At 57.2% G+C, this 13,268-nt stretch overlaps 1 protein-coding gene across 4 annotated transcripts in view; it reads right to left on the minus strand.

Annotated features, from left to right (window-relative positions):
• AACS (acetoacetyl-CoA synthetase) overlaps window positions 1–8,343 on the minus strand; it is a 52,256-nt gene extending 43,913 nt beyond the window's left edge. The window contains exons 1-3 of one of the 4 annotated variants that reach the window (XM_027044284.2): window positions 8,054–8,338; window positions 1,628–1,731; window positions 118–238 (exon numbers count right to left, since the gene is read on the minus strand). In XM_027044284.2, coding sequence (XP_026900085.1) covers window positions 118–238; window positions 1,628–1,731; window positions 8,054–8,186 — 358 coding nt within the window. In that variant the 5' untranslated portion in view covers window positions 8,187–8,338. Of the gene's footprint in view, window positions 1–117; window positions 239–1,627; window positions 1,732–8,053 lie in introns of all 4 variants that reach the window. The other 3 variants (XM_027044285.2, XM_053206759.1, XM_053206760.1) reach the window with 3 other exon arrangements.
• Between the last annotated feature and the right edge of the window lie 4,925 nt (window positions 8,344–13,268).

A 13,268-nucleotide genomic window follows, 5' to 3' on the forward strand; every position in this document is an offset into this window, starting at 1 on the left:
AATCCTGGAAACCAATCTGACAATCAACTTCGTATATTGAAAAAAAAATAAAAATAAAATAGGTTAAAATAAGTAAATAAATAAAGGAGGAAAACCCAAGTCGCTGTCGGGACTCACTCGCAGCATAGAGGGCGACTTTGTCGTTCTCCTCATGGCGCAGGAGGTTTTCCGCATAGTTTAGCCGGCTGCCTCTGAACCACTCAGGGACGTCCGCGATCCCTTTTGAGGTGTCCACAACCTACAGGAGATGACGGCAAACGCGCACGATGAGATCCACACGGGAATAAACAAAAGACACTCTGCTTCCCAGGAAGCCCGCCAACCCGGCCTAAAGCATCATCAAATCGTTTCGTAGACTGAACACCGAACTGGCCTACACACTTGAAACTGATAAGAGATCAGCACCCTCTAGGTTATTGGGAAGAAGTTACACACCAAAGTTGCCAAGAGAGGTAATCTTAAGTGTTCTCACCACAAAGAGAAAGCAGGCGAGATGGTGGGCGTATTAATTTCCACAATGTATCCGTACGGCAAATCATCACGCTGGATGCTTTAAATATATACAGTTTCATTGTTAATTATTCCTCAATAAAGTTTGGAAAAAAAAAGAGGGACAGTCGAGTTAAGCGTCCGACTTCGGCTCAGGTCATGGTCTCACGGCTTGTGAGTTGGAGCCCCACGTCGGGCTCTGTGCTGATGGCTCGGAGCCTGGAGCCTGCTTCGGATTCTGTGTCTCCCTCTCTCTCTGCCCCTCCCCTGCTTGCACTCTGTCTCCCTCAAAAATAAATAAACGTTAAAAAAAAATTTTTTTTTTTTTAATTAATGCCAAAAGGAAAGCACCATCCCCAGTAACGTACTCTTTCAACAAATACTTATGCAGCACCTACTTTATGACAGCCGCTGACAAAAAGGGAATAAGACAGATGTGGCACCTGCCGAATGTCCCAGGCTCTGACCAGACACACGGAAAAGCAGGAGATGGCAATGGCATGCGCCGGCCCCTCCCACAATTTCCCCGACCCGGGTCCCTCACCTCCTTCCTCGAAGGGCTCGAACCTCGACTTTCCTCCCCAAGTGCCGACAGATGAATCTTTCAGGATGGTTCACCCCACCATCAAACCCAATAAATTAAACTTTGAGTAACAGGAGACCCCCCTTTCCCCAGATAGTCACTGACTGACAGCATAAGGAGTCGTAAAGGTCCCTAAACTCCAGGCTTAAGAGACGATAAACCTCCTGGCGGTTTCAAACACGACAGCGTAAATGGATTTAATAGCACCAGGGAACTAGGCACTAAAATGGCGAAGGTGGTCAATTTTGTGGCGTGTATCTTACCACGATTAAAAATTTTTTAAGAAAATAAAAATGAAACGATGTCCTGCCACGTAGGGTCGCCCGCGTTCCCAGGACGGGGCCTGGGGTCCACGCATCACGGAGTCTAGAAGGCATGCTCTCCGTGGAATCTGTGACCTCAACCCAACTTTCTGCCAACTCTCTAGAACAATGATTTTCTCCCCATTGGTGTGAGGCTTGGAAAGAAGATAGGACTCGGTGTCCCCAAAAACCAACACTTCATTTTGGACCCACAACCGTAAGAAGACAGTGTGTGTGCAAAGTCTCGACTCACCTCATCATACATGCGGGAGAAGATGATCCCACTGAATTTCCAGAACTTGGCCCAGAAGTCTGAATACGATTCAACCGACCAGCGGTACAAGTCATCGTAATTTTCTAGAAAGAAAAGAAAACGGCACATAGCTCAAGCAACGCTTCGAAAGCCTTAGCAGTTCAGTGAGGAGATGGCCACACCTGAGTCACAGGTTTGTCAGAGGCATCTGATGGGAAACGGTCTGGGGGCGGTGGTGCATCCTAACTTTTACCAGAGCAAACCTACCACCGCTGGCCCCTAACACGAACTAAAAGCATGAGGCAGGGACTTCATGCCCTGACTAGCAGCGCCTAAGAACATGGGCTCCGGAGCCAGAAGGCCTGACTTCAAATCCCGCCTTGGCCACGTACTAGCCGTGCGACCCTGTGGAAGCTACTTGAGCACGCCGTATCTCGGTCTCCCCATCTGTCAAGTGGAGATGGTTCACAGCACCCCCTCTTCGTGGGGCTGTTGGGAGAACTCAAACGAACACAGGCACGAGATGCTAGAACGGGGCCTTGGACGTAGCCGGAGCTACGTTAAGCCTGCTAGTTTTTTAATGTTTATTTATTTTTTGAGACAGAGAGAGACAGAGCATGAACGGGGGAGGGGCAGAGAGAGAGGGAGACACAGAATCGGAAGCAGGCTCCAGGCTCTGAGCCGTCAGCCCAGAGCCCGACGCGGGGCTCGAACTCACGGACCGTGAGATCGTGACCTGAGCTGAAGTCGGACGCTCAACCGACTGAGCCACCCAGGCGCCCCGAAGCCTGCTATTATACCACACGAAATGAGGAAAGCCCCATCTGACAGATTTGAGGTCCCAGAAATGCAACCAGAAGCTCGGTGATGGCCTCACATGCGGGTAACAGTGTTGGGGGTGGGAGGGAGGAGGTGACTCAGACTTTGGAACAGGCAAAGCATGTGCGTCTTAACAGAGACTCCGTCCGTGAGTAGATACATCCCCCTCTCTCTTTTCTACGAAACGGAAGCAGGTTCTTCACACCAGGTTCTGATCCTGGGACCCTGGGCAAGTCCCTTGCCTCACTGGGTGTTTTCAATCTCCACGTATTCCAGCAAGCTACACGTTCCCATGCTCGTGCTCCTGGGACAGACCGGCAGAAAGGTGCCCAGCAGGTATCAGGAAGAGGAAAACGGGGCACAAGGAAATGGGCGGGCTGAATTCTCTCAGTGCCATCAAGGCCTAACGGTCTTCACTGCTCCCAGTCCTGGGGCGCACGGAGCGGGGGACACAATGATCCCTGCCCGTCGGCCATGCCCCCTCCCGCTGAGGCGTCCAGAACTGTCCTCGGGCACGCGGGACTCTGGAGCGGGAGGAAGAGACGTGTCCGAGAGCAGGGCAGGCTGCGGGAGGCGGGGGCGGCCCTGGCAGCAAGGGCAGGCTGGGGACGCCCGGGGGAAGCCTAGAGCCCAGGCGAAGAACAGGGAGTGAGTGGTACAGCGTCCCCTCTGCAGCGGAGCGGAGAAGGGTCCCCCGGATGAGGAGGGGAGAGTCAGCACAGAGGCCACACAGCAAGCAGGGAACAGGGGCTTTAGAGCAGTTCGGGTTCGTGGCAGTGAGGCTTCCCCACCCCCCCCACCCCGCCCCCTGCCTCCAAGCCCCCGGGAGGCCTGCCCTCCAGTCCCGCCCCATCGACTCAAGCCGGGGGGCCACAGACAAGGTCAACCAGGCATGTGGGGGGAAAAGCACCAGGGATGGAGTGTCTGGAACTCTGGGGCCGGCCCTGACTCTGGAGACCGTGCTTGGGGACCTGAGGTAGGCCACTCTGGACTCAGTGTCCTTATAGGTCACCTGGAAATTGACTGGAGAAGAGCACGGATCCTCCCGTGACAGTGGGGAGTTAACCCTGCGCTCCGGGCTGGGCTGGATGGCTGCGTTCAAGTCTCGGCCCTGCCACTTACTGCACAGGAACCCTGGGCAAGCTGTGCCACCTCTCTGAGCCTCGGCATTCTCACCTGCAACATGGGGATAACAACAATGACCCCCGAGGACCAACAGAGCCTGGCTTCAAGACACAGGCTCCGGAGCCCGACCATCCGGGTCCAGGTCCTGCCGCTTTGTGTGTGAGCTCAGACAAGTAAACGACCCTCTCGGGCCTCAGCGTCTCCTCCATAAGTCGTCCTCCGTGACTTGCCACGGTCACTGCGAAGACCGAACGAGTCAAAACACACAAAGCACTGAGAGACCACAGCTTGGCAGAGGGAAAGGACCTGGTGCGCCAGCCATCGTCGTCCCTGCCCGTCACCTCGCAGGAGCAGGACACGCGCCAGGCTACCCGGCAGCGTGGGACGGGCTAGGACGTCGGGACAGGGCCATGCCAGCACAGGGACGCGTTCACGAGTAGGAGACGCTGGGCTCACAGGCCAGGAGGAGGGCAGCGCGGGCCCAGGGCGGTTCTGGCAGAGGGAGCCCCCGCCTGCCCACAGCGGGGAAGCTGGGCTAGTCCGCGGGGCCCCCGGTTCCGTTTCCTCCCGGGCCTTTCTGTTCGATGGCACGCCAGCCCTCACCAGTGGCCGAGGCTCCCAGCTCCGAGAGCTCCCCCAGGCCGACACAAGAGACGGACGGAGGCCCGACCCCGGGGCCTGCACCGAAAGCGAGCCCGTCGGAAAGCGAGGCTCTGGCAGCATCCGGAGGGAGGAAGGTGCCACCCGCCTGCCGATGCGGGGGACGAGTGGTCTCGACGGCACCCTAACACGACGAGGGCCCCAGAGGACGGCAGGGGGACGTGTGCCTCTGGGGGGGAGCCCGTCCACGTGGACGACCCAGCCAAGTCCTGAGGGACGAGTCGTCAGCCGGGCCGGGCCCTGTGGCTTCTACCCACGCCCCGCTCGCAGCCTGCGCTCCCGAGGCCCAGATCGCCTACCACAGGCACGTCTGGTTCAGTCTGCACGACGTTCACAAAGAGCCCGAACTAGCTGCCAACGTACTAAACTCCCAGTTTTCAAATGAAATGCGGGTTTCCGCCTTCTCCTGAGAAACGAGAATGGCCAGCTGTGGCCAGCCAGGGGCTCCCACCTCCGGCACTCACATCCCCATGCTGTCCCCCGCACCACGCGGGGCAGGGGCCTGTGTCACCAACAGGATATTATGCAAATGACCAAGGGTGACTTCTGAGACTGGGTCCTAACAGCCACTGCAGCTCCTGCCTGGCTCTCCTGGAGCCCTAACCTAAGGCACCGTCACGCCACATGGCGACAAGCAGCTACAGAGCCCGGTGACAGCTGTCCCCCCCACCCCTACCCCCCGCCCTCACCCACACGCGAGAGGCAACGTCACCCGGCGGACGGCCACGACTCTGGAAACAGACAACAGGCCGCCACTCACAGCTGCAGCATCCCAACCAAGACCTGTGTTTGCCCACCCGGGAAATGGGTCCCAGCACCCGCCGGGCCAGGGCTCCGCGGGTTAGGTCAGGGGATGCACGCCCACTGAGAGCCGACTACCACCCTTCCCTGCGTAGGCATCGGCTCTGAAAGCCACCCCCTCTTCCCATCCACCCAGGAGAACTCGGACCAGCCTGCACCTCCGAGTCTCCGCTCACGATTGGACAGCCCAGCACACAGGGAGCCGCTCGGGAGCCGACAGCGGGCTGTCCCTACTCTGACACTCCCTTGGCACGCCCGTTCTGCACGAGCTCTCTCCCCCAGCCGCCCATGAGCGCTTTGAGAGCTGGGACCAAGCCTTCCATTTGCGGGCAAAGGCCATCCCAGCCGCCCGAAGGCTGCCGTGATTTGCGGCTTGCGGCACACAGAAAGGCACTCGGCACGGTCCACCGAAGGAGGGAGCATGCACTCGAAAGCGGGTGTCGCTCCCCTGGTTACGGAGGGCCGGTACCCGCGGCGTCTCCTGGGGTCTCTCACACGCACACATGCTGGGCTGCAGCCACAGACTGTCCACAGGACGTCTACAACCGGCCCCCCACCCCCACCCCGAGGTCCACGCGGACGTGTGCGGAGTCCTCGGGCGAGGTCGGCTGGGAGCAGTCACAGGAACCAACCGACCCGCGGCCCTGGGAGTCGGAAAGAATACGGGACCCCGCCAAGGCCCCGCCCAACCTCACGCCAGCCCTGGGCTGGGCTCGTGGAGAGGCGCCAGGCTGGAGAAGGCGGCCCTCCCGCCCATCCCTCCTCGGGGACCGAGCACAGCTGCAGCCACCCGTGAGGATGTGTCCCTTGCTCTCCCTGCACATGTGGGCACAGCACTCTGCTCAACACCGCGTGCCAGCTACACACAAAACACTGGGGGCGCAGAAGATACAAGCTCAAGGCTATAGTCTTTAAAGCGATTAGAATGCTCACAAGTTAATGAAAAAGCGAGGCAGGATGAAAGTCCAAATTACACGCGCCTGGAGAGCGGAGGAGGAGAAAATATTCGATGACAGTAATCAAAGAGGAGGAAACATCTGAGACGAATCTTAAAGCCCAGAAGTCCAGGGCCAGGCCTCTGGAAGGGCGCGAAGAGCAGGCTGGCTTAGCCACCAGGAGCAGAAGAGGACAAAAAGACAGACGCCAAGCTCTAAACCACCCCCAGACCAAGAGAGGAACCCCACCGGGGCCAGCTCATTGCCACCACGTGGGGATACAGGCCCAGCAACACAGGCCTTTAGGTTTTCAAAAGAAGATGGAAATTTCGCTTTTCCTGTGTGTCTCCCTGTGTGTGAGCCGCCCAAGTGAAGTCCTAAGTCCACAGCGCCAATCTGGCCCCGGGCACCCCCCTCCTCCCCCCCACCAGCCCTGAGCAGGCCAACTGGGAGCTGCCAGTGCCCGGTGGTGTTTACACGGCAACCCGCAGGCCAGGTGCAAGTGACCGCTGGGCCGGATCACCTCCTGTCACCCTCGCACCACCGCCCACTGACGCCGGCCCTCTCATCGTGCCCATTCTACAGACGGGGAAAGTCTGTAAAGAGGCTTGCGAAGATCAGGTGACTTTCTCCTAATCACGCAGCCGGTAAATGGTGGAGCCAGTTCAGAATCCAGGTCGTCAGGTTAGATGGGTCTCACCCACGCACAACCCGTGTGCGGTGGTTTCCTAGAGTGGCAGGGCTGGCTCGCCACGGGAGAGGTTGTTACTGCTGGCAGAGGGACGCAGACGGGATCGAGGCGGGAACGAGAACGATGTCCCACCCCCAGCTCTTTGGAGCCTTGTCTGTTGGCCCCCAGCCCGACACATGGTCACTTACCAACTACGCCCTGCAAGGCCCCGGAGGAATAAGCCACATCTGCCTCCAAGGTGCTCCCTGTCTAGTGTGCAGGAGAGAGGGGCGCGACAGGGCTGGGCCTGCCAAGAACAGGGGCTCAGTGGAAGCTATGACACCCATCGCGCTGTGGGGGACGCGAAGCTGCCAGGTGGCCCTGTGTGCAATTCCATGGTCAACAAGGGGCCGTTGTGAACTCGCAGCCAAGGAGTGAAAAGTCAGACCTGTGCTCCGGGAAAGCAAGCAGGGTGCACCGGAGGGAGGAGAAGCAGGAAGCAGGAAACCCAGCCAACGTTCAGGGCAGAGGGAACAAGGGCCCCAGGAAAAGGGGGGCACGTAAGGAGGCAGCGACTCCCCTAGGCAGAGCAGGTCTCCGTGTCTGTGACAAGGACTGAGAACACGGATGTGATGCCGCCAGCAAAAACACAGGAGCCTCAGAAGTCGGCTGAGCTGCAGAGAGGCCCAGGCCAGAGTGCCTCTGACCCAGGAAAAGGGCCTGGTGTGCCCAGCCCAATCCCAGCCAGGGGGTTTCTGAGAGCCGGGGTGGTGCCTGGATGGCAGGCCTGGGACTGGGTTCTGCTGGGCCTGGGAATGCCAACAGGCGGAGGAGTCCCACCCTAACCCCAAAGGTTCCTACCTGACCATCTTTCTCCCAGGAGCCTGAATGCCAGCCACACTGGCCCTTTAGGAAGGGGGGATCGGGGGGGTTAGGACGAGACAGCAGGTGCTACTGGCTGGTGAGTGACCCACACACACCCAGGACAAGAGCCACAAGTCAGAAAGACCTACATCCTGCGTCTGGAAGGAAGCCCCCCCCTCCCCCGCCAGGCCAGAGTGCAAGACCCCAGGGAGCGCCTGGCCTAACAAGGGATCTCTCAGTGCCCCCAGGTTCCAAGGCCGGGGGCTGGGGGACCCTCCCAGGAACGCAGATGCCACAGTCAGGAGTCCCACCACCCCCCCCCGAAAGGGGGCCCCCACTTCCAGGGGCTCCTCCAAGCCCCCCAAGAAGGAGACTGGAAATCAGGAGACCACTCCAACAGCTAGGGGGGGCCCTGCCAGCAACGCCCGGGAGAAGGGGGCGCCCCGGTCCCCAGGAGCGGGCCCCTCTCCGAGGGGGAGCCGGGTTTCTGGAGGGCCGTGGCCCCGGGGACGGGGTGGCCGGAGAGCCCCCGGGACGCGCGCCCGCACTCACCCAGCGCCAGGCCGCAGGCAGCGCCCACGGCCGCCCGGAAGCGGTCCATCTGCGTGTTCTTCTTGCCGTCAGGCTCCCACATCACCTGGCACTCCAGGATCTCCTCCCCGCCGGCTCGCGGCTGCTTGGACATGGCTGCGGCGGGGGCTGCGCGGGGACGGGCACGGGGACGCGGAGCGGCACTGGGACCGGGCCGGGGGTCTGCAGGCGCGGCGGCGGGCTCCGAGGGCAGCTGCCGGGCGGCGGCGAGGACGGCGGGCGCGGCGCGACTGAGCGCGGCGCGGCCGCCGCCTGCGGGATCCCCGGCCGGCCCCGCCCCCCGGAGGGCCCGCCCCTCGCAGGCCACGCCCCCCCGCGTGTAACCCTCCGCGGGCGCCGAGCCTCGCAAAGGAGTACTCGCCGCCACGCCCAGCGGCCTCCGGGACTGGAACCCGCTCGTGCTGTGGGTGGGGCTGCGCAGGCGCGTTGCCCCCGGGCTCCTAGTCCTCACCTGCGGCGGGAAGGGGTTAAAGCCGCGCGGGAGGGCAGAGGTCGTGGGCCGCTGGCTCGTTCTGTGTTCGTTCGGTCGCTATTGATTTGTTCCTCCTGCAGATATTGACCGAGCGCCTGCTGGGCACCAGGCACGGAGCGGGGCTTTGCGGTCACAGCAGCGAATGGAGCAAAGTTCCTGCCCTGTGTCAACAGAAGGGGGGGGGAATATATCATTACGTCATACATAACATACTGTATACGGTAGAACACATAGTGTACCGATGAGTGTCATCTAGATGATAAGTATACGGTTATTCGTATAATACAAAGTATTAAGTACTATGGAAAGAAACAAAGCAGGGAAGGCTAGAGAGCACTGGTGGAGGAGTGTTCCTATTTCAATGGGGTTGTCAGGGGGTCCCTGGGTGGCTCAGTAGGTTGAGCATCGGACTCTTGGTTCCGCTCGGGTCATGATCTGGCGGTTTCATGGGTTCGAGTCCCACGTGGGGCTCTGTGCTGGCAGCGTGGAGCCTGCTTGGGATTCTCTCCGTCTCCCTCTCTGCCTCTGCCCCTCCCCGAATCACGCTCTCTGTCTCCAAGTAAACAAATAAATAAATAGGGTTGTCAGGGAAGGTCCCCTTGAAAAGGTGACCACTACCGTTGACTTGAAGCAGGTGACGGGAGTAATGAGCTATTCAGTCTCTGGGGGGAAAGTTTCCAGGCAGCGATGACCGCGCGTGCTAAGGCCCTGAGGTAGGAGTGCCGGGTGGGGTTAGAGAGCTAGCTACTCAAGTGCCGGGTGTTTTTCTTTGACTTGAGAGATCTGGGGTAGGAGACAAAGTCAATGGAGAGGGGGCAGCACAGGTGGCTCCTGGGGACCACTAAGGCCTGGCTTTTACCACGGGCGAGACGAGACCGCTGAGAAGAGGGACATGTTGAGCTGAGGGGCCGCGGAGCTGAGACTAGTCTTCAGGGAGCAAGTATGTAGGCAGGAAACCAGTTAGGATGATGCTGAAACAGATGATGGTGACTGAGCCAGGTGGCAGGTGTGGAAATGGAGAGACAGATGGGACCTGGGACATATTTTGAAGGTTTATTTCTTGGACTCCTTCCTGTATGCTGGTTAGCACGGTGCGAGGGACCTCACCATACTCCTTGTAATTTATTCTCGCAGCAACCCAGTCAGCCTCCCCCGGGCACAATTTTTTTGCAGTGTTGCAGTTTGATGAAGCAGCCGCCACTAAATCATAAACAGCTTGCATCTCTCAAGCACCGCAAAGAAACATAGATTCTAATTTAAAACAGGGTGCGCGGGGGCGCCTGGGTGGCTCGGTCGGTTAAGCGTCGGCTTTGGCTCAGGTCATGATCTCGAGGTTCGTGGTTTTAAGCCAGCATATCAGGTTCTGTGCTGTCAGCATGGAGCCTGCTTCAGACCCTCTGTCCCACCCCCTCGGCCCCTCCCGCCCTCCCTCTCTCTCTCTCTCAAAAATAAACATTTAATAATAATAATAATAATAATAATAATAATAATAAAAACAGGATGCTCGCTATATAAACATGACTTCCAGACTAGCCACCTCCCCTGACCTCCAAGTTGTAGGGCCAGCTCTGGCTCTTTGCATTATCCCCTTTGTGAAGGCGTGAGTTCATCTTGACCCCGAAGGAGGTTAATCTTTGAAGGATTCATATAATTCATGTTGATTTCCTTTCACACTGGAATGCAAATCCCACAGAAGCAAAATCTTTGTTTCACTGGTTCCCCGGGGTTCCCAGGGGTCCCGGAGCCTGATCCATAGTAGTGGCTCAAGAAACAGTCATTCAGAAATGCCAGGTGTGTGCCGTGGGCTAGGCAACAGGGTTCTGCTATGGAAGACCTCCCTCACCTTCATGGGGCAGGCAAATCGGAGTTTGACCAGGGGACTGGCCAATTCTCGCCGAGCAGGCAGATGGCCGGATTTCTACACCTGACAGCTGCCTGATTCATCCTTTCCTTTTTTTTTTTTTTTTAATTTAGAGAGAGAGAGAGCAGGAGAGGAGCAGAGAGATGGACACAGAATCCAAAGCAGGCTCCAGGCTCCGAGCTGTCTGCACAGAGCCCGACGCGGGGCTCGAACTCACGAGCAGTGAGATCATGACCTGAGCCCAAGTCGGACGCTCAACCGACTGAGCCCCGCCCCCCCAGGCTCCCCAGCCACTTGATTCATTCTTAATCCCTTCAGCCTGGCCCACCCAACCAGACACAGCACCTGTAGGGGAACCCAAGGAAGAGGTAAAGTGCAGCCAGAATGACCAGTGCCTTGTCACCCCTTTGTCATTCTTCCAGACATACGAACATCGGGAGGTACCTTTTCGGGCCTCACCTTGCTGTGCCTTATCCTTCTGGACAAAATCAGAGAGGGGGACAAAGAAGAGGTTCAAGAAAGTTCTTCCCACTTAAAATGGGCACATTGCTAGAAGGACGCTTCTTGACCAAGAACCTTAAACTGTCTGTGGTCTGTGTGTAACCTTCCCCACGTCCCCTTGTACCTTTGCTTATTTCGGATTCAAGGATCTAGATTGGTACTGCGCACACACCACACTTCCGATCTGTGCGTCCCCATCCTATTCTAGGTTCTTCAAAGCTTTGTAACGGAATCCAGAAACCTACCAGGCCAGATGCATCAGAGGGCTGACCTCCCCACCACATATTTCGAATCCACGACCCTGCTGCTCCCTCATGTACAAGCCCGTCAGAGTTCCTGTTGATTTCTCCCACACTGCTGTGCAGTAAGTTAGGCTTTCCATCTTTCAAAACTGTCACCATTATAAGATGACCATTAACTAACATAGGAAATTATGAAAACACACCGAGCCCTCTGGAATATGTTGAAAGCAGCTTCAAGGAAAAAAGCGTGAGTATTCGGAACTAGCAAAGAGTTTTCCCAAGAAGGCCCCAAACTGATGGCCTGGAAGAGGACTGGTCCCCACAGCTGGGGTACAAGTCAGGCTTATCCGAAAGTCCACATGCTTTTGACGCTATGGATCTCAGTTTTCTCCTCTCTTCTCAAAGCATATTTCTTTGTACACACAGAATGCCATGATATGGTGCAGCTGGTAAAGAGCCCAAAAGGTCCGTCCTCAGAGAGACAGCTGGGCAATAACGTGACACGGACCCAGACAGCTACCCACCTACCGGGAATGTCACAAAATCCAACTCCCGAGTCTCTCCTGGGAGGATTGTGCCCAAGCCAAGGGGTTGAATCCTGACCTAAGCTGACGTTAGAAAGTTTCATCATGGGCACGAGGCGCCTGGGTGGTTCGGACGGTGGAGGGTCCGACTTCGGCTCAGGTCATGATCTCGCAGTTCGTCAGATCGACCTGTGGGGCTCTGCGCTGACGTCCATCGAGGAGACAGCTTGGCCTTGGCTCTTCTTCCCTTTCTCTCTACCCCTCCCCCACACGCACGCAGCGCACATTCTCTCTCTCTCTCTCTCAAAATTAATAAACAAAGATAATTTAAAAAAAACACATCTGAAAGTAAAAAGTTAATCAGTGCCAACAAATTTCACTGCTTTGGTTATTCTACAATCAGTACCTTTCAACCCAAGCCAAACTTCACCCTCAGGAGACCAGCCTAAGCCAGAGAAAGAGGGAAGGATGGTGTTTACTCGCTGAAGGAGGTTTTGCCATCGCGTTACTGTTTATTCCCCCGGGCAAGACACCACGGTAGGAACTGGGATGAGTTCATGGTAAGCATCTGTCACCTAAACCACAAGTGGGTTTAGGGAGATTACGAGAACGGACACTTTCTCTGAGTAAGTATGGGGTTGAATATCCGTCAGTTCCTTGTACATAAGAAGCTGGCCACCACCCCTGGTAAATGTCTACCCCCAGGCATCAGTGTGCCCACACGTCTAAGCCAATCCCAGAGCTCCTTCTGCTCCTTTGCCGGATTGGCTCACGGGTAGGCATATGACCAGCTTCCAGTGAGACCAAAGGGGCATGCATGGGGGGGTGGGGGTGCCCTCCCACACAGTTTCCTGCGGAGGAGCGAGGTCCCTCTGCAGGGGGCTGCGACAGGTGTTTCACAACCCCAAGAAACAGGGCCAGGGTGCAAGAAAACCCGCTAACAGAGGACGGCAGAGAGAAAGGGGGAAAGCCAAGTTCTCTCTCTGAGCTGCAGGGCAAGCCCGTGGCTAGCCCTGGGCATCTGGCTGAATGATAGTAACTGTCCTCACGGATTAATCCCCGGGGAGTGGAGTCATCCTAGCTTGCTGCCAGAAGCCTTCTACCTTAACAATCGCCAAAAGTCACTCCCCTTGCCCTCTCCCCCTGGAGGGGTTCCTGCTCACTTTGGTACATTCAGTACCCACGTGGGATGGCCTAGAACGCCTGACGCAAAGATGGGCAGCCATCAGTAACAACTAGGATGGGTCGGATCCCCAAGTTAGTATCCCTCTATCACAACCTGAAGATGTCCCACCTTAGGAAAACAAAAGTGAAGCATCCAACCCAGGGCCGATCTTTGGGAGGAACCTTCGAGAGACAGGATATAGCAAGTGCAAAGGCCCTGAGGCACGTTTGGCACGAATGGGAATGACTAATACAGGACCTTGGGAGTCCGCAGGGTGAGAACTATGGGCTTTATTTAAAGTGTGATTAGAAGCCTTTTGGAAAGTTTTGAGTAGGAGGGTGATATGACATATATTTTGAAAGCATTATTCTAGCTGCTGTGTGGTAATAGAGTGAGCGGGGCTGAGTTTGG

The sequence above is a fragment of the Acinonyx jubatus genome, chromosome D3 (assembly GCF_027475565.1).
Source record: "Acinonyx jubatus isolate Ajub_Pintada_27869175 chromosome D3, VMU_Ajub_asm_v1.0, whole genome shotgun sequence".
Taxonomy (NCBI): Eukaryota; Metazoa; Chordata; class Mammalia; order Carnivora; family Felidae; genus Acinonyx; species Acinonyx jubatus.